The sequence below is a fragment of the Rattus norvegicus genome, chromosome 4 (assembly GCF_036323735.1).
Source record: "Rattus norvegicus strain BN/NHsdMcwi chromosome 4, GRCr8, whole genome shotgun sequence".
In the NCBI taxonomy this organism is placed as follows: Eukaryota; Metazoa; Chordata; class Mammalia; order Rodentia; family Muridae; genus Rattus; species Rattus norvegicus.
Window position 1 is genome coordinate 29,475,759 of NC_086022.1, and position 21,779 is coordinate 29,497,537.

The following is a 21,779-nucleotide window of genomic DNA, read 5'->3' on the forward strand; positions in this document are numbered from 1 at the left end:
ATCAGTTTTATCTAAAATGACATCAACCACAGGAACAGTTGACTGCTGCAAAACAAGACTCCACACTTTTTGTGTACTTTTTGTTTTGGTTTGGTTTGGGACTTTTTGTTTTATTGAGTTTTGCTTGTTTGACTCTCATGAGCTTTATTCTGTTTTGATAAATAACATGAAGTTAGGTGGGTAGGAAGGTGGGTAGGATCTGAAAGGGGTTGAGGAGGGGGGATATAATCAAAAATTTATATGAAAAATAAAATAATGAAAAACTTGTCACCACAGAGACCTGGGATAAGGGAGGCCCTTGAGAATCAATGGGGGCGACCTTAGCTGTGACTCACAGCATTAGGGATTTGGAATCTGAAGAGCCCACCTCCCATAGCCAGGCAGGAACCCTGGGATATCAACCCACCCACAAAACTTTCAACCCCAAATGTATCCTGCCTACAGGGAATGCAGACATAGGAGATGGAGCAAAGACTGAAGGAATGGCCAACCAATAACGAGCCCAACTTGAGACTCATCCAATGGGCAAGCATCAATCCCTAACACTATTAATGATACACTGTTATGCTTGTAGACAGGAGTCTAGCATGACTGTCCTCTTTGAGGCTCCACCAAGCAGCTAACTCAAGACAGATGCAGATACCCACAGCCAAACAGCAGATGGAGCTTGGGGACTCTGATGGAAAAATAGGAGGAAGGATTGACAGCCCTGAAGGGATAGGAACTCCACAGGAAGACCAACAGAGTCAAGAGTCAACTAACCTGGACCCTTGAGGATCTCAGAGTCTGAACCACCAACCAAAGAACAAACATAGACTGGACCTAGGCCTTCCCGCTCATATGTAACAGATGTGCAGTTTGGTCTTCAAGTGGGTTCCGAACGACTGGAGTAGGAGCTATCCCAAAAGCTGTTGCTAGTACCTGGGATATGTTCTAGCTGGGCTGCCTTCTGGCCTCAGTGGAAGAGGAAGCGCCTATCCTCACAGAGACTTTGAAGTGCCAAGGTTGGGGGGTGGCATGGGAGCTTACCCACTCAGGAGAAAGGGGAGGGGATGAGGGAAGGACTCTAGAAGGGGGTGACGGGGAGGGGGGCAGTGATCAGGATGTAAAGTAAGTTTAAAAAGAGATAAAAATAAATCAAAGAAAAAAGTTGTCAACATCGACCATTTCTCTCTCTCTCTCTCTCTCTCTCTCTCTCTCTCTCTCTCTCTCTCTCTCACACACACACACACACACACATTTGGAAACCATAGGAATTAATTTTTTTTCTTTCTTAATCTAATAAATACTTTATATGAATCCTTTGACATATTTATCCGCACAGGATGCACATATAAGAGAATACGAGAGAGAATAATTGATGCGTAGAAAAGTCAAATTAGATTAAATAATGACTAGTTTTAGGTACGGAATTTTGCTTTTATCTTTGCCTATAATTAAGATAACCACAGAAGTAACACGGAAAGCGCCCCTTGTAAAACTGTGTGGCTTTGGAGTTAGACCTTTTTTTTCACTTAATGAACATTTGATAGAGTGGCCAAACGAATCTTAAATGTGTCCCTTATGCGTGAGCAGAAGAGCATTCTACACCAAGCCCTAAACCCAGCTCTAACAAGGTGCAAGAGGAATCAGGGAGGCGGGACCCGGAAGGAGGAGGTGGTCTTAGGATATGGCCGGCGGCCAGCGGCCCGATGGATGCTGGGAACTGTAGTTCCAGGCAGCCAAGGTATTCCAGAGCAGGGCCGGGGCAGAGCCTGACTGGCTCCCTGAAGCCTCCGGGGCGGCTTCGCCAGAACGCACTTCCGCGGCAGCGGAGGGAGACCAGGAGACGCTGCTCCGAGTGGGCGATCGGGATGCCCGGGCCGTGAGGAATCGGTAGGTGTGGTCAGGAACGCTCCCATTTCGGAGTATTTTGCAAGTAGTTGAAGGTGTTGCATGAAACGGCGAAGTGGCGGCGAGTCGGCATTTTAAATGTTGCCCACACGGGTGGATGTGGAAAGTGGCTGAGGAGGTATTTGGTACAGCGTTGAAAACGTTTTCGTGCCTTCAGAGGAGTGTGGAAATGTGGAGCCGCGTTGCCGGGGCAGCTGAGGGCTGGGGGCGGGTTGGCGTGGGTGTGAGGCGCGAGCTGCGAGTTGCTATTTTCGACCCCGCGGCTGACGGAGATGGTTGTGTAACGCTGACCTGCTTGAGCTCCCCACGCACCGGGCAGGGGTGGGCTCGCGGCGAGCGTGCGGGGCACTCACGCCATTGGCTGTGCGCAAGCCGCCCCCCTTTCCCTGCTCGGCCGCTCGGGGTCTCCTGAGGACGCGGCTCCCACTGGGGCAAGCAGAGGCGGGGGCGAGCACACGGAGCTGGCGTTGCTGTTCCCCAACATTGCCCTGGCCTGCAAAGGGGCCCGTCTCCACGTCTGAGAACTGCTGCGTTAGGTGACCTCACTGGAAAAGGTTGCCCAGGGGTCCGATTGGTGTCTTTGGTTGTAAAACGAACCTTTCTGACTTTGAAGCAATCGTGCTTGATAACAACTCAAGAATCGTGGACGGGAGGTGGGGAGCCTCAATCTAAATCAGCACCCAGGCCACATCCTGCATAATTACTGTAATAGGGCCAGTGATAAACGCCTGGATCCAGGAAGCTTCCAGGCGTTTATGAGTTTTCACTCATCCTACCTGTTTGAGTTAAATAGTATTTAAAGAGGAAGTCGCTCCTCGTTAGAGATGAGAAAACATACCAAATAGCAGTTTGAGCTAAGGACGATACCATACAGCATAAACTAAAAAGGATGCACTGATTGCAAATTTTAGGTTGTACAATGTAACCCAGTAAAGTGATTTTTTTTTTAATTTTAGCCTTAATTATTCTGAACTTTCAAATCACAAAATAAGACTTATTTTTCTTTTGAGGCTCACATCTAAGAGTGAATAAGAATAGATTGCCTGTGTTATTTTTGTTGTGTTTTTGCTTTTTCATGGTGGTGGTGTTTGAACCTAGGGCCTTCTACAAGATGGGCAAGCATTCTAGCACTGAGCTACACCCCCAACCTTAAACTGTCTTTTTGAAAAACTTACTGTATGCCTGTTTTGTTGCAGCGTTTTATTAAGTCTAGACGATTACTTTTTTCCCCTAATTATGTGTGAATTAAAATAGAGTTTTGAGAGGACTATAGTAATTTGGCGCAATTTTTTTCTACTTTGGTAGGTCCAGATTATCTCTGCTTTGTGTGCAGATGTGCTCCTGTTTCGTCTGAGCTCGCTAAGCTGATTTCGAAGGATCAGGTACACTAAAGGGTTATATAATGTTTCTTCTGTCTGCATCAGGGACGATGCTTTTCTTCTCCAGCAAAATAACAGTGCAGGACCTTTGTGGGTTCGGTGATAGATGGTTACAGTTTCCAAGGACAGCAAATTATAGGTAGAAGGGATGGCCAGAGTTAGCATCAAAAATTAATTTAGTGGCCATGAAACATACATTCTTTTGTAGTGACTCCTTGGAATTGTCCCGGAAAAAAAATTATAATGGTTTCGAGAAATCCAAAAGCACTTAGCCACTATTTCTGCGTCAGCTTTCTTTGAACTCTCTTCAAAGCCAGAGAAAATAATCTTTTGAGAGTATTTTTATTCAGAATGTTACCGGCGATAGCATTGATGGACCAAATTTTCTTCTCTGAAAAGTCGCTCTGGGACAGATGACAAACATGGAGTCACTGTTTTGGGACAGAGTATTTGATTTGATCAGGAACTTTGCCAAAATGAAAGCATGAAAGCGCTGTCATTATTCCTGGATAAATGTTTCTTTCATTTTAAAAAATTGGAGAGACTTTTGGCCAGTAAGGAGCAGAAACAGACAAATAATCTAGAAACAGCCTACATGTTTCAGAGACAGGTGTGGTGACCTGTCCCAATGAAATGAATTCGACTTACGGTAAACCAAATTTATAATTTTCTCAATATCCTAGCCAGATTCATAGGGACCAGCTATGTATTGATTCCTTTGGTCGGTAAGTAATGGAATACTGTCTCTGTGTGTCAGTCGCGAGTACAGCAAACAAAACAGGGATCTCTCTCCTGAAATTCACAATCTGTTGGGAAGGAACAGTTTGTAAACAAGGAATTGTACACATTATCACTGACACCAAAGAAAAAGTAAAACAGAGCTATTTACATCATGTAGCCGGGGATGGAGGAAGGCTGCAGAGAGGGAGAGGGTCAGGTATGTCTCCCCAGCCATAGGACTGGATGTCAGTTAAAGAATATGGTGGGACTGAGGAAGTTCTTAAAGGGTTGGAGAGCTGGCTTAGCAGTTTAGAGCACTTGATGCTCTTTCAGAGGACCTGGTTTGGTTCCCAGCACCCACACGGTAGCTCACAACCGTTTCTCAGTCCAGTTTCAGAGAATCTGACATCCTCTTCCGGCCTCAGACACTGCGTGATGTGATACATAGACGCACATGCATGCAAAACATCCACACACATAAAATAAAAATAAATCTTTAAAAGTAATAGTTTGGAAGAATGCCGTGTGGCCTAGCCCTTAATTAAATTAAAAGCTGGAAACCCTGGATAGTTAAACAGTAGTTACACAGACAGCTGTATAAGGTAAAAGAGGCATGAGAAGAGGCTGAGACTGGGGGGAAAGCCAGAGTGTGTACGCTGTGGGGAGGCTTGAGGCTTCCAGAGAATTTCAGAGAGGCTTTCGTTATTCAGGAAGTGGGAAGCTATCGAGTGTAAAGAAGGGAAGACAGATCTGCATCTCAAACAAATTATTCTGGATACATAATTCATTGACCTAGCGCAAGAAGTCTCAAATTTGATTAAGTCTTAATCTGGAAGTCAGCGATATTCTTTTGGTTTTAACACAAAATATATCATTTCATATCATTCCTCTGTCACCCTGTGAGACATTATCTCACCAGTAGGGTGAGACTTACTACCAAATTATAGATAGGTAGAGTTAAAAACAGGGTAAGAGGTGAAATGACCAAAGAAGTTATAAGATGCTACATTTGTTGCGGTATAATTTAAAAAGCACTGGACTGGCTCCTGGGAGTTCCCACTCCGCGCTCTAGCTAATTCTCTGTCAGCCACTTTCACATACTGTCCTCTTGGTGGGTCTTTACACCTGACGCACACATCGAGTTCTGCAGGCCGTGCTAGCCCCAAGCATTCTATAACCTAGCAGGGCTTCCTGTCCCAGACTCTGCTCACAGGCCCAATACCCAGTTAAGTCATGACTCAACAAACTGGAACCCAAAAACCAGATTTATATGTTAAATGCTCAATGAATAATACAATTAGCTTAAAACCAATTGATAAGGATGTAAGTTCATCTAGACATACAGAATCCTGTACACATCTATCCCTTAAGAATAGTCATAACAACCTATAAATATGCAGAGAGAAACCTTAACTGTTCCTGTAAAAATATAAAAATAAAAAGTATAGTTGTCTATTTCACCGCTTGGTCCGCACAGCGGTGTCTAAGATATCTGCTCAATATCTTGGTAGAAACACATCCCCACTCCTCAGCGACCCAGTGTCTCTTGTCATCACACACTTTCCTATACTCAAACCCTCACATAAAAGAACACACAACACAATAATCTTTGACCCAATTGGTAAGATATAATTGCCCACTTAAACATACAAAGTCCGGTACCATCCATCCCTTAGGAACATTGATAACAACCTGTAAATCCACAGAACAGAATCTTAACATCACCTGCCATGGCTTCTCCTCTCTCTCTCTCTCTCTCTCTCTCTCTCTCTCTCTCTCTCTCCTCTCTCTCTCTCTCTCTCTCTCTCTCTCTGTCCTGTCTCTTCCTCTCTCTCCTAGTCTCCTCCTCCTCCTTCAAACTTCTCTTCCACCCATCCTTCCTTCTCCTCCAATGACAGGCTTCCTTCTATCCGGTACCTGCCCCTCACCTGTATTTTACAAATTCAATGGGGAGGTGGTTCTGGTGAAGTCATCTGACTTCTGTGTACTAGGTAGCTGTCCTTGGGGCAGTGGAATTAGCATCAAAATACAGATAACTTCTGGGCAAACCACAACGTTTAACAGCTGCTGCCTTGTTGTCTCAGCTGCTTTCTCCCCTCCCTCCCTCCAGTCTCCTCTCCTCTCTAAAACTTTTCTCCCGCCCTTCCCTCTTGTCCAGTGACAGGCCTGTGTCCTGTACCTGCCTTCACCCACATAATGACATCAACCTATAAACATTAATTTTAGCATTTGAACCTGAAGATTTGAGATCACTAATGTTCTTTTTCTGAAACACATTTTATGGTATTTCTCTTGACTCTATAAAACTGTTAGTCCTTGAGAGTTTAGCTAAGCATGTGTCAACATAGCAAGTTCAGAGAACTGAGGCAAAAATTTAACATCAACTTGAAGGAAGCCATAAACACGCAGCACTGAAATAAATGCTGGTCTGCCCATGTTCATTAACATTGTTTGATTATCTGTAGGTTAAGGATTGCTGGAAAATATTAATGATAAATCTATATGTGCTGATAAAGGCTATATATTCTGATCTTGTTCCTCACTGCCTTTGGGTTACAGGAATCAGTGGCATAGGACAGGCTGTTTGGAGAAACACTGATTATTTTGAAATTGTGAGTATCTGTTCGCCATCTCTGGAAACAAGAATGAAGTTGTAATCGCGTTAAGAGTTTGAACGTATTTGCTGCAGGAGTCTTGAAGCTGTAAAAGAAACAGGGATAACCTTTTACTTACTGCTCCCTCTTTACCTGACCCAGGGCAATAACTTTTTCCTAAATGGTGCACTGGCTTACGTTGCTTAATAAAGTAACGGTGATGACTTAATACATGGTAATTATACAGTTGATTAACCATTGGTATTTTTGAATCTGCATGAAACAACATACCTATATTAACATACTAGACCAGTGTCCTTTCGGGGCATTTTGCGTATGCATCGCATGCTGTAAATACTTGTTGCATGACTGACTTCTTAGTCATAGCTATTTCTTTGTCCAGTCCACATTTGTGAATACATCGTATGGCCCTGCTACAAGGCCCACTCCTCATTCATAGAATCCTAAAATGGTTCGTATACCAGGCACTATGGAAATTGCTCATCATATGGGGGGAAACAGATCGACAAAGAACTGGATGGTGGAGCCTGGCGTCATTAAGTATTTCTAAGGCGAGTATTCTCGAACCTGCACCAAGGGCTTAGTGCCGAGCCAAAGTCTTTGTTGCTGAAATTAAGCAAGAAAGGTAGATTTTTTTTTCTAATTTGCATGAAAATTAACCTATATTTTTGCAATTTAATTCTGAAAATTTTCTGACTTGTGATACTGACATATCAAGCACTAGTTAATACTGTGGGAAAACGTAGAACTACCCTTGTTTAATTCGAAAATTTAAGGCCATTTATGCCCAAGCTCTACATTTATATTATACACTTAATGGTGCATTATTATTTGAATACACAGGCATAGAATTTTTGATAGTACAACTACTCCTCCTTTATATGGCCGTATAACGTGATGTTGTTTTCTACAGAGCATTGTGTCTGCTTACTGAAGCATGTGCTGACCTAGTTTCTTAGCATTTCCCTGTGATCATCTTTCCTATCCTGACCTCCCGGGAATATTCTTATACTATCTCAGTAGAGAATATTTGATCCAGGAAAAGATGGTGGATTCTGTGAACCTCATGATATTATATCAGGTATAGAAGTCACTGTCGGGGGCTGAGGATTTAGCTCAGTGGTAGAGCGCTTGCCTAGCAAGCACAAGGCCCTGGGTTCGGTCCTCAGCTCCAGGAAAGAAGAAGGAGAAGGAGAAAGACTAAGACTAAATGTTCCTTTGTTTAAACAAAAAGGTCACTGTCAACTTCACCCCTTCGTCTTGCTTTGAACAACAGCAAAGTAAACATACCCCTAAAATTTGTCTGCTCTGCTGCCTCATGGTGGAAACTATGTTCAAGTAGTGCTTCGAGGTGCATTATAAACTCTGGAGAAAAATCAAATCTGAATCAGATGCTGCTTTATTACAGTTAATCATAGATGGGAGGAGAATACAGCCGTGTAATTAGAGAAGAGAGAAAGGCTATGCTGTCGTTTCGGTTACAGTGCCAAGGTGCTCCGAAAGTGTTCTACCTCAGAATCTGCATTTATCTCACACTAACATTAATAGCTTTATAACTACCAAGTTCTAGAGAGGTCCCCGAAAAGCACTTTTGTCAAATGAAATCATCCAGAAGGTAGGTAGACAGAAATTTCAGCCCAGGGCCTTTTGTTCTCCTCTCCTGTTTGACTGGTTGACTGGAGATGGGCCCATTTCACATGTAAGAATTTTCTGGTGTGCCAGAATTACAGCAGTGAGATGAGCTGGCTTTTTCTCATGTAGTAGTCACTCAGTAAAAGTTGCTTAAACCACTCTAGTGTGCCAAGCACTGCACTGGTCAAGCAGAAAAAGCAGTTGATCATGAATACCCAGCATTTGCTTTCCACAGTGCTTCATAGGTGTTCTAAGTACATGACATTGCATTAACTCATTGGATCCATGATTTAAAAAGTAGGTACTACTTTCTGAGCCAGTTTGCAGACGAGGAGTACGGGCACACGGAATGTCTGTCTGTCAGCCAGGTCAAGAGGCAGCTCTTTAAATCCTGCTGTCCTGCCCCACTCCTCCACACCTTTGCCTTTGGCAGACCCCTCACCCACTGCTTGGGTCTCACCTTACATTACTTAAGCAGAGTTGTAGAGCCTGTAGCTGTTAGCGAGTGTCCTAGCCCTTACTGTAATTTGAATAATTTGTGATTTTTTTTCATTGAATACCTGATATGCAGAGTGGCCCATATACGTATGTTGAGTGAATATTGATGACTAATTTTATATTTTGGGTGCGATGTTACTCTCTTTAATTATGAAGAAAAATAATGATGGCTAAAGATTTTTGGCTTTGTGTGACAAAGTGACAACAACAAAGCACGTGTGTGCACTTGATCTGGGACATATATGCTAATGTTCATTCATACTGTACAGGGAGGAAGCAGGAGTTTCCATCTTCCTTCCTTCCTTCCTGCCTGCCTGCCTTTCTATTGGGATGCGTGGGTGGTGGCAGGGTCTGGTCTAGAACTCAATTTAGAGACCAGGCTGGCCTGAGACATACTGCAGTCCTCCTGCCTCAGAAGTGCTTGGTCACACTGGCTAGCTCCCTCTGTGCACTGGCATTTTCCTGTAAATGTGCTGCCAGTGGGTGGCAGCTCTAGCCGTGCTCTCCACTGTTCCTGATTTGCCCTCTGTGTGTCATCCCCCAGACGAAACACACTGCCCAAGCCCTCCTGCCATGGGCTGCCGAGATGTCCATGCAGCCACGGTCCTCTCCTTCCTGTGCGGCATTGCCTCTGTAGCAGGCCTCTTCGCGGGGACTCTGCTTCCCAACTGGAGGAAGCTGCGACTCATCACATTCAACAGAAATGAGAAGAACCTGACGATCTACACGGGCCTGTGGGTGAAGTGCGCCCGGTATGACGGAAGCAGTGACTGCCTGATGTACGACCGCACTTGGTACCTGTCGGTCGACCAGCTGGACCTGCGCGTCCTCCAGTTCGCCCTGCCCCTCAGCATCCTGATCGCAATGGGTGCCTTGCTGCTCTGCCTGATTGGGATGTGCAACACGGCCTTCAAGTCTTCGGTGCCTAACATCAAACTGGCCAAGTGTCTGGTCAATAGTGCAGGCTGCCACCTGGTGGCTGGACTCCTGTTTTTCCTGGCAGGTACCGTGAGCCTCTCTCCATCCATCTGGGCCATCTTCTATAACAGCCATCTCAACAAGAAGTTCGAGCCGGTCTTTACCTTTGACTATGCAGTGTTTGTCACGATCGCTAGCTCAGGGGGTCTGTTCATGACTGCTCTTCTGCTGTTTGTTTGGTACTGTGCATGCAAGTCTTTGTCCTCTCCTTTCTGGCAGCCACTGTACTCCCATCCTCCTGGGATGCACACTTACTCACAGCCCTATTCATCACGGTCCCGCCTCTCTGCCATTGAAATTGACATTCCGGTAGTTTCACATAGCACTTAACAGTTATAATTAACTGCTCAAAGTGTGTCTGGTAGCCTCACAGCCCCCTGCATAACGAGCCTTTTTGGACCTGTGTACATTTTTCCTTTGTTCCTTACCCATCAGTGGAGCCGCATTTGTATATCTTGGTAGAAAGGAAGGCTGCTAGACTTTATGAGGTACATGGTTCATTCTTCTAAATGTGAAACATTCCTTTTATCTTGCTTCTAAGACCAAGGGTCTTTGGCCTCCTTGTTGATGTCTGTGATCAGTCACTTAGGTGAGAGGGCCTGTGATAACGACTGAGGCAATGAAGACGGCATACTGAGCAATGCTGTTTGATCCTTACCGATATTTCAGATTGTGCATCGTCTCCGATGACTTAAAAGTGAAAGGGGCAGTTTCAGATTTCAGGAGTCTCGGTCAGATACGGCTAGTGCTTGTCTTCACACTCTACCAGCCTGAAGGTATAATTTCGTTCTCTCTTGGGACTAATCGAGTAGGGCATCTGTATACTGAAGATTAGTATCTTCTACCTCATTTCAGTGAAAAGCAGAACGTGGCTTAAATGATGACAGAGTAAGGCTAACATTTAAACACAGTTAACGTTTGACTTCTTTGTTGGTTTCACGTAGGGTCTTGCTGTGTAGCCCTGGCTGGCCTAGAACTCACTCTGTAGACCAGTCTGGACTCACACGTGACCGTTCTCCAGCTTGCCTCCTGAGCACTAACTACCGGCATGCCCCACTCTTGTGTAACACCCCGTAAGTTTTAGTTACTGATTATATCGCCGGAGTTAAAAGGCTGTCAGGAGACAGCATGTCGCTTCATTCAAAGCAAGAATCCCTTTCCAGATACCCTTCCTTCAGGTAGTGCTCATGCCCTGGGCAAGCTCTTAGTGCCTAAGACAAATGAATAAAAGGTTGTTGAAGCCAAATGGTTGTCTTTTAGACACAAATGCTAGGGCACAGGAGGCTGTCGGTCAGTGTCAGCGCCAAAGATTCATTTGGTGGCTCCTATTTGAGTTGTGGCTTTGCTCTGTTCAGTTTCTGCTTCTAACACTGCTTCACACTTGAGCAAGTGCTTTAGAGGATACACAAACAGGAGAAGTAGCCATGTAGGAGTTTTGCTCTAACACACCTGATAACCAGTGGGAAGTCTGACTTTACGGTAGCTGGTAAACTTCAGGCATTGACTGAGGAATGTGTTTCACCTGAAACATGTCTTTCTGACACAGCCAACCTACGTACACCACCAGCGGTAGCCTGGACTCTGGGAATTCACTTTAGTATGTCTCCTCCCGTAGCTCACAAGCTGTAATAACGGCCTCAGATCATGAGAATGGGCGAGATAGGAGAGAGATTAAATTATACCTGTTCTACCTCTGAAACTAAGATGAGATATTAAAGAGGGATAAGTTTTAAAAATATCTCTTCCGATGTGACGTCAAATGGATAAAACCATTTAGTACTAACCTCCCACTTTGACATTGAGAGATGTTGGGTCTTAACTATTAGGAATTTGAGCTGGTCACTAATTGGTATGATGTCCACTTACTAGCGTTGTGTTTTGTAAGGATTGTGGAATATTACAGTCAAGAGTTTTTTACAAGCAGCTGATTTTACGGTAACAGTCTATGATGCCACCTTTCCAAATCTGAGTATTTCTGTAGAATATGTAGTACTTTTCCCTAAGTCCAACACTACTACTTTATGTAGGCAAGTAAATCCAATTGTATAATTTTTAAAAACCGTCAGTACAAAGCATGCATTTCTATGTGTTTTTTGTTTAAATTATGGCTTCTAGTCTTTTCCACCTCCGCCTTTTCTCATTCATAAGTAAAGCTGAGTGTTGGTCCTGTTGAAGTTTTGAGATTAATACTAGTTTTCTTCCCTTTTATTAACTAATCTTAGTTCTTCTCTCACTAAACTGTTTTCAGAAAGATTAAAAATCCCGCCATGCCTTGGCGTTAGTATAAAGAGATAAAAGCAGGGCCAGGTGTAGTGGCTTTTGACTTTACCACCAGCACTGAGGAGGCCGAGACAGGTGCATCTCTGGAAATTCCGGTCTCCATGGCAAGTTCCAAGCCAGTCAGAGCCACACAGAAAGACCCTGTCTTAAAAACAAAATTAGGGAAAGAAAAAAAAAAGTGGACTCAGCCATGAGGACACTAGACAGTTTTCAGCTCACAGGATTGTAACTACAGGCATTAAGCTTTCTTATGAGAATTTTTTGGCATTACCATCCATAGCCTCCAATTACTGCTTATTACAAATTCGCTCAGGAAGAGAAACAGCTGTTTCAGTATTATCTTTTTAGTGTTCCAGATTGGGCATAAATAGTGCTTTTTAGAGCCATCAAAGGAAAGCATGTATTTACAATCCTTCTGAGTCACTGCCGGGGCTGTTCTTCAGATGGGGTGGGTAACGTCTTTTGTTGCTAAAAAGCTGTTGGTTTTGAAGGCCTTCCATGGAGCCAGTGTGTCAGACAACCTTGAATGTGAGATGGCGCAGCAAGTCTGTGTCACCCACCTTTGGGAGAAGAGTAAGCCTAAGATCCCAAGTTCACTCTGCGTGTACATACGCCCTGTGATGGATAGCGTGTGCTGTAAACCACAAGGTAGAGACCTCAGTGGGTGTGCTGTGCTGCTGCCTCACGTTTATTAAAAGATGTATTTTTACAAGCTCGTCTCTGTTTCTTTTCTCAGCTTTAAGGTAAAATGTCTTGGAAAACGTTCATCATGTGCATGTCATGGAAATGAGGCACTTTCGAGACCATGGATGGGGAGCTAGGGCCCCTGGAGAACAAGAAGCCATTCCTCTAGTTGCATCACGCCCTCTGTTCAGTGGGCTTTTTACCAGTCCATGCAAGAGCACTCAATACGCTTGGCCGAACTTTCTTCATCAGTGAACTTTTGTGGTTAGGCTGGTGATTGGGAATCGGAAATATGTCAGTGGCAGCAACTCTCCTTATTCAAAGCTTAAGGTTTGCAGGAGAGTGCTGTCAACACTTTTTAAGCCTGTGATGAACCTTTATTTTGGGATCCACAACCATTCCAGACTTAAACTCCCCCACTGAAACTCATAGGTTTATTACGAACCGATAGGTGGCAGAACCATATGTTGCACCAAAAATCAGAAACCGCTTCAATATAAGCATCCCAACTAGAGTGTCCTAATCCAGACTCGGCAACTTTGTTGGCAATCAAGTGCTAGAGAGACATTTTATGCTAACCAAACCACAAAATTCTGGGCTTTAGCCAGAAATGAAAATACACATCATTTGCATTTGTTATCTAAAGTGTGGATAAGGTTATTTCAGGGTTGGGGCAAGAAAGCACACTTGCCGTGAGAAAGGAAATGCTGTGAGAGCCATGGAAGGTGGATTACACAGCAGCCGACTCAAGGAACGCCCACTGGGCAAACCTGAGACGCTGAACTTCACAATGAGTAACAGTAATGGGCTTGCAGTTCATTGAGTAAAGTAAGCTGGGTGACCATACTGGTAAGAATAGCAGCAAGTCACTTACATTTAAAAAAAAATGATCAGACAAGATTGGCCACTAACATCTTAAAATGGGGTTCTCTCTTCCCATGTGCTGCTATTTTTTATTTTTTATTTTTATGTATGTTCGTGTCTTCCCTGTTACCACTCTCGTGCCTGGCAGAAACTTCAGAGACCTGAAGAAGGCATCAGATCCTTTGGAACTGGAGTTACCGTTGGTTTTGAGCTGACACATGGGTGTTGGGAATCCAGCTAGGGTCCTCTGGAAAAACAATCCGTTGTTCTTAACTGCTGAGCCACCAGTCCCGAGCCCACCCTACTCTTTCTCTTGTCTGCATTTATAGTAATTAATTTTGTGAAGTGGAAAGACCAGAAGCCGGCCACAGACCTGGCAGCCTTCCTCTCAGGTGAGCAGACGTCTGGAAGGCTCACTTTGTCCATTATTGGCCGTGACTGTGCAAGCCAGGTTGACCCCAAACTCACAGAGACCTGCCTCTCCCTGTCCTCCTAGGTGTGATTGAGGGGTATCAGGACACCAGACTTCTGGCTGCTGCTTTAAGAGCTCAAAGGTAGCAGTGGCCAGGTGGTGGTCCCTGAGAACCGACTGTAAGCATTGCTTCCCAACACTCTGAGGAGTGACATATTGGTAGCTTCAAATTGGCTGTGGTAGGAGCATTTGTGCCTCCAAAGTTGCCAAATGCTGCAAGTCCGTGCTCCTCTTTCTGCTGACAGCTGGTTACTGCACGTTTGCCAACATACTGCTGCCCAGAGGACATTAAATTGCTGAGTTTCAGATTAGTAAGGAAATAGGAATCAGAGCCCGAGTTGGGAATTGTAAAGCTTTGTTAACAGATGAAGGGACCACCTGAAGAGTCCCCGTCTCACCACTGCTCTAGCTCCATCTGTACTAGGAACTGACTCCTCATGTACACAAGGAACAGAATGATCTAAGAAAATGTAACCAGCCCCTGCTGGTCAGCATTGAAGCAGCTATCCCCTTGAGGCCATGTTTACAGTCAAGTACGCTATTCAGTTACAGGAGCAGAAAGCAATTTCTATCTTTAAAACACCTATTTCTAATATAATCACCTGTATCTGGGGGCCCCTCATTTAAGAAAGTAAGTATGGCTGTTTCCACATCCAGAAGAGGGAAATGACTTTTTCTAAGACAGAGGTAGCAAGCTTTCCTCTGGTAAAAGAAATACCATAAAAGCTCGTGGTGCCAGTAGTGAGCAAAGGATTTAGATAGAGGAGGAAGCCAACACATTGTGATTTAGTATGGGACATTTAATCTGGTTGTTTTCGTAACACCAAATCAGACAGTTTCACATGTCCAGAGAGGACACAGAGCCCCTTGATGGGAGAGTAAGGCAGTGGAAGAACCACAGTGCCCATGGTATTAAGCTGGCTCAGACAAAGAACAGACCAGAAATCAAGGAAATCTTAACACTCAGTGGGAAGGGAGATTATCTGTATAGCTCAGCTCAAAGGAGATCTGTATCACCAAAAAAAAAAAAAAAAAAAAAAAAAAAAAAATGGATTTATTCTGAGAACAAAAAGCAAGTAAATGTTAAGGAATCAAAATTTAAATGTCGAGGAACAAAGTTGTCTTGCCTTTGTCTTTTGTTTTGTTGGGTTTTTTTTGTTTGTTTTTTGTTTTTGTTGTTTGCTTTTGCGAAAGCTCCACTCCTGTGGGTTACGTGTCAAGAGCCTGGCAGCCTGTGTTTCTACACTGAAATATTTGTTTTGGTTTTGACAGATGCCTCTGAAATCTATTTTCGAAGCAAAGGCACCCAGACTGCCAAAGAAATTAGCAATGAATGACACAGCGTGAATAATAGCAATGCCAAATACAAGTACTACTTACTGCACACTTCCTAACTGCCGGAACTGTCTTCACAGTCTCTGTGACACCAGGACAGACCAGCTTCCTGAGCTGTTATGTGGTCACAGTTTAAGAACGCTTAGGTTGTCTATATTTCCTAGCTGTTGTGAATAGATCAGCTATGAACGTTGCCAAGCACGTATCTCTGAGAAACACTTAAATGTTCAACATCCTTAGTCATCAAGGAAATGCAAATCATTGGAACAGAAATTTCTAGTAGAAAGGTATTCAGTGGCTGTTTTTACTTTTCCTAGCTAATTCTCCAATAACAACAAAGACTAAACCAAGAATTTAGTCAAGCTTTATTGTAATCATTGATAGTCATTGGTTCACCTCAATCCTCCACGTGAATCTGGCTACCTTCCAGTCAAAATCCCCATAACACTTGAATTTAGGGTCTTCCTTGCTCCAGAACTCCCATGATGTCTCCTGTCTCCTCCTTCCTCCTTGTGGCTCAATCTCTTCTCTCTCTTTCCCTCCCCTGGTGGGGGGGTTGGAAGTACTGCCTTGTTCTCTCTTCTGCCCAGCCATTGGGTGATCACCTTTTTTGACAAGGCAGAGAATAAATGGTAAGCATCGTTTACACAAACTTGAGACAGGATGTTCTTGACACAAGTATTTCAATGCCGTGTCTGGATTGAAACAAGACAAGAGGGCAGAGAATAAACAAGCATAATCTTTACATAGTACACAAAAACATTATGCCTACAAATCATAACTACTTGGAGATTTGATCTTAATACCCATCAGAATGACTGGGTTCAGGGACAAGTCATTTTGCCAAGGATAAGGGGAAACACTCCTCCCTTGTTAGTGGGAGTGCAAGTTTGTACAGCCGCTGTGGTAATCGGTATAGCACACAACTCTTTGATCATGGAGAAGTCCACCTTTTGTATACCAGAACCTTCACTCCTACACATCTGTGCTATAAGAAGGAACTCTGCACTCTACCAAAAAAGAAACATAAAAGGCCAGCCCAGCCACAAACACTTTGATCTACAGTGCTGTCGTATCTGCAAGATATCCTAGTATTCTGGTGTCACAAACTTGTCACCCAAAATCTGACTTGAATTAAGGTCTACTCCATGAGATGGAACTCAAGCACAATATTGCTTGGGAGACCGAACACCTGAGACCAAATGTCCCAGGGACCTAAGGTAAACCCAAACACTACTGTTTAAAAGAATAGCAATTCACTGACTCCTGATAAATGAATACCTCGCTCAGTAATCATTAGAGAAGATTATTCAAATCACCCCCCTCAGGGATCAGGGAACCTCCTGGAAGAGGAGGCAGGGAGACTGTGAGAGCCAGAGGCATGTAGGACACCAAGGAATAAGGCCTCTAAATCAGCAGGATCAATGCGCCCTTGAACCCATGGAGACTGAGACCGTATGCCAGTGGCTTGCATGGATCTGCACAGCTGGGGTCCTAGAGCCGAAAGAAGTGGACACATCCCCCCATCCCTAACCCAGAAGCTGTCTTCAACTAATAACATCTTGCAAGTGAAAACTCATTTCTTTCAAGGGAGTCTCACCAGGGAAACGAACTACTCTTACAGGTAGGCATTGTGCCCTGCTGTACATGGCCAATGGAAAATGAACTCAATCACATCTTTGGAGGATCCTTGTCTCACAATGTCAGTTGAAGGTTTTTCCTTTATTTGTCATATAATTTTAGATTCTCTCTGTTTACCCTGCAGGTCCTTTGAATATATGTTATTGGATTCCTGAGTGTTCAAATGAGAGGTTCTCCTTTCTTGTGTCATCTCTTGGGCTCTTTTTTCTAATGTTATTTTTCTTGTCCAGTTCTGATGTATTGGTTTTGTTCTATCTTTTATTTTATTATTATCTATAAAAAAAGAGGTAATGAGAGAGAGGGGAGGGAACAAACAGGGAAGAGAGGGAGGATAGTAGGAGTGTATATACAGTAGACATGTATGAAGTTATCAAAAAGCTTTAGAAAGTTAAAAAAAAACCATATATTCACAGACCCCAGCCATTCTAAAGGCTCTTGTTGCAGTTGTCTATGATTACTGACTTAAAATTTTATTTCTGAAGAGGTCATGAATTTTTATTTTGACCAGGGATGCACACATTATGGCGGACTGTTCGTGTAAATAGATTCTGGGGAAGGCAACATAGAAGCTTATGAACAGGCAGACTTGGGATTCTGTTCAAACTTCCTCCCATACATACCATGCAATGCAAAGGCTGCTCTCATCTGCAGCCAGTACAATCCCAGATCCTCCTGGTGTAATTCTGAAGATCAGACATCCTGGGGATGCAGGAAAGACATGTGGGAGAGTTAGCCTTAACGATGGCTATTACTAATAAAAGCAAGTCTGTATATTAAGCCCCATTGATGTTAGTGATGCTCACAGAAAATGCTTGCCTTTAGGAGAACAGATCTCTTCTTTTACAGGGAGCAGTGGACTTACATTGTCAGTACTAACTCCAGGATCTCCATAACCTCTAATGACCACAGTATCAGCTGTAACGGAGATGAAGAAAATTAACAGTCCTTTTGATGTTAGCTACTTCTTGTGATGCAGTCATACTGTTAATGATTCGATTAGACAAGTGTGGAAATAAAGTGAATCGTGGAAATAAAGTGAATAGAAAGAACATGGGAGTTGATGTATCTTTTATGTGCACGTCCCTTTTCTGGTTGTCTGCAATGGAAGATTTCCCCACTGTTCCCATTATCAAAGTTGCAGCCTCTCATTTTAAACCTGACACACACACACACACACACACACACACACACACACACACACACACAGCCGCGCCCCAGATGTTGGCAGCCAAAGAAATATAGCTTATTGCCCACCACTTTCAAAGGATGATATTGAAGCACCAACTTAACAAAGAGAAACTGTCTTGGGGTTTTTATTGCTGCAATGAAGGGTCATGACCAAAAAGCAAGTTGGGGAAGGAAAGATTCATTCGACTTGTGCTTCCACAGCACAGCTCATCATCAAAAGAAGTCAGGACAGGAACTCAAGCAGGGCAGGAGCCTGGAGACAGAAGCAGGTGTGGAGGGCATGGAGGGGTGCTGCTTTCTGGCTTGCTCCTCATGGCTCACTCAGCCTGCTTTCTTACAGATCATAGGACACCAGCCCAGAGATGGTGCCACCAACAATGGACTGGACCGTCCCTCATCAATCACTAATTAAGAATATGTGCCCCTATCTTATGAAGGTATTATCTTAATTGAGGTTCCTTCTGTTCTGTTGTCTTTAGCTAAGTTAAAGATGACATCAAACTAGCCAGTACAGAAACCAGATCTTCAGTACTACCCCGATCAGCTGTGCAGTTCCCACAGGAGAAGAGGGCAAGGAACGAGTACAGACCCTACCATTTCATAGGACTGAGATCATGTACCGCAAGCCAATACATAAGATTGTGCCTAAATAGCCCATTTTCATTATTTTGTGGCAGTCAATGTGTTCACCACAGATACTGAATTAGCAAATCCTGAACCTCTGGTTTCATTTCAATCAATTGGTCAGTTCATAACTATTTTGTGTACGCTTCTGTTTAAGGAAATGTTTATGAGCACAGTTGTCTTACTAACAACTCATGTCCGACAACAGTATGATTCAATAAGAAAGAAATGTTATCCACACCAGTGAGAATGGCTAAGATCAAAAACTCAGGTGACAGCAGATGCTGGCGAGGATGTGGAGAAAGAGGAACACTCCTCCATTGTTGGTGGGATTGCAGACTGGTACAACCATTCTGGAAATCAGTCTGGAGGTTCCTCAGAAAACTGGACATTCCACTACCTGAGTACCCAGCTATACCTCTCTTGGGCATATACCCAAAAGATGCCCCAACATATAACAAAGACAAATGCTCCACTATGTTCATAGCAGCCTTATTTATAATAGCCAGAAGCTGGAAAGAACCCAGATGTCCTTCAACAGAGGAATGGATACAGAAAATGTGGTACATCTACACAATGGAATACTACTCAGCTATCAAAAACAATGACTTTATGAAATTCATAGGCAAATGGATGGAACTGGAAAATATCATCCTGAGTGAGGTAACCCAATCACAGAAAAACACACATGGTATGCACTCATTCATAAGTGGATATTACCCAAATGCTCAAATTACCCTAGATGCACAGAACACATGAAACTCAAGAAGGATGACCAAAATGCGAATGCCTCACTCCTTCTTTAAAAGGGGAACAAGAATACCCTTGGGAGGGAATAGGGAGGCAAAGTTTAGAACAGAGGCAGAAGGAACACCCATTCAGAGCCTCCCCAACATGTGGCCCATACATATACAGCCACCAAACTAGGTAAGATGGATGAAGCAAAGAAGTGCAGGCTGACAGGAACCAGAAGCAGATCTCTCCTGAGAGACACACCCAGAATACAGCAAACACAGAGGCGAATGCCAGCAGCAAACCACTGAACTGAGAATAGGACCCTCATTGAAGGAATCAGAGAAAGGACTGAAAGAGCTTGAAGGGGCTCGAGACCCCATATGTACAACAATGTCAACCAACCAGAGCTTCCAGGGACAAAGCCACTACTCAAAGGCTATACATGGACTGACCCTGGGCTCCAACCTCATAGGTAGCAATGAGTATCCTAGTAAGAGCACCAGTGGAAGGGGAAGCCCTTTGTCATGCCAAGACTGAACCCCCAGTGAACGTGATTGTTGGGGGGGAAGGGCGGTAATGGGGGGAGAATGGGGAGGGGAACACACATAGAGAAGGGGGAGGGGAGGGGTTAGGGGGATGTTGGCCCGGAAACCGAGAAAGGGAATAACAATCAAAATGTAAATAAGAAATACCCAAGTTAATAAAGATAAAGAAAGAAAGAAAGAAAGAAAGAAAGAAAGAAAGAAAGGAAGGAAGAAAGAAAGGAAGAGAGAAAGAAAGAGAGAAATGTTATCTATTGCAGTCATTTTCCCCATAGACACGTCATGCTCTTCTGCTTGTGAACACTGCTTAGCAATCCCAAATTATCCTCAGAGACAGGGACACACACACACACACACACACACACACACACACACACACACACACAGAGAGAGAGAGAGAGAGAGAGAGAGAGAGAGAGAGAGAGAGAGAGAATGGAAATACAGCAGTAAGCAGGCCACAGAAAGGATGCTTGTTCTCAGTTGAGAGCAGATTCCTTCATACTCACTGACTAGGAACAATTGTTTCCACCCACGCAAATGTTTCTCAGCTCTGCAGATGTCTTAGCGTGGCCATTAAAGCAAAGTGAGTAATGACTCAGGTCACAAACAGATTTTTTTTTCTTTTTTTTTTTTTTTGGAGCTGGGGACCGAACCCAGGGCTAGGCACTTGCTAGGCAAGCACTTTACCACTGAGCTAAATCCCCAATCCCCACAAACAGATTTTTGTAAGAAGGCTAATTCATAAATATTGCATCCATGATCAAGTGTGAACAGAAGTTAAGAGGCAATGTTTTTTAGGCCTTTGGTGGACTCAAACCAAAAAAAAAAAAAAAAAAAAAAAAAAAAAAAAAAAACCCAGTGTCATTTAAGATACATCTAAATTGAATATAGTAACACATTAACTTATTTCTGTAAGCCCAACACTTGAGAGCCTGAGGCAAAAGGATTACTAGTTGGAGCCCAATTTGGGATATATAGGAACATTTTATCTCAAAGATAAATGCACGAGTATACAGCACTGAACCGTATCTCTCGTATTTTGAGGAAAACCCAGCCGGGAGCATATGAAGATGGAGTCGGGAGCCCTCTCGTGCCAGCCTTCATCCTGCTGGCAGGGTGGCTTTGGATTGACCTCTGTCCGTGTGTCCTGGGAATACCAAATAATAGTTGTCTTCCTTCTGCTAATTAATGCACTTCCTGGAGGGCTATGGATATTTGGAAATTCTCATTGTTATTTCATGTTGGGCTTGGGATTTAAAGGGTAAAAGCATTAAAATTTCCCTTTGTACCTAGTCCGCTCCTCCCAGAGAGAGCACACGAAATCCATGCTAATATAACATATGTGTTGTATGTTATATTATATATTTGAAAAATGAGTATGAGTTACTCGAAATGTATCTAATGGAACAACACAACTGAAGAATTTTCTAGCCAAACTTGCTGTCCTAAAGAATGTAAAGTAATCCAGTCAGTGGGCTTTAGGGTCTAACTCCATTCATACTAAGTCTTTTATAATATCTTTGAGGCAGAGTCTTGCCCTACAGGCCAAGATAGACCCTACTTTCAATCCTCCTGCCTCAGCCACTTTATCCCTGGGATTACAGATAGGAGTTACCACACCCAGTGTCAGCTAGAATTTTAAAAGGGAAATCGAGAAATGAGATCTAACACTTAGCATGCTGATGCCCCAGTTTAAGGG

The 21,779-nt window shown here is 43.6% G+C and overlaps 1 protein-coding gene across 3 annotated transcripts; it reads left to right on the plus strand.

The window, feature by feature from the left end:
* The first annotated feature begins 1,709 nt into the window (after positions 1-1,709).
* Cldn12 (claudin 12) lies at positions 1,710-12,707 on the plus strand. 3 transcript variants are annotated; one of them, XM_006236052.5, is made up of 4 exons: positions 1,710-1,875; positions 3,199-3,275; positions 6,552-6,604; positions 9,282-12,707. In XM_006236052.5, the coding sequence occupies exon 4, from the start codon at positions 9,311-9,313 to the stop codon at positions 10,043-10,045; it is 735 nt and encodes a 244-aa protein (XP_006236114.1). In that variant the 5' UTR covers positions 1,710-1,875; positions 3,199-3,275; positions 6,552-6,604; positions 9,282-9,310; the 3' UTR covers positions 10,046-12,707. The 3 variants fall into 3 exon arrangements, with proteins under 3 accessions (XP_006236114.1, XP_006236115.1, NP_001094283.1); XM_006236053.5 differs by having other exon boundaries at positions 1,753-2,011; NM_001100813.1 differs by lacking the exons at positions 1,710-1,875; positions 3,199-3,275.
* Positions 12,708-21,779: the final 9,072 nt, after the last annotated feature.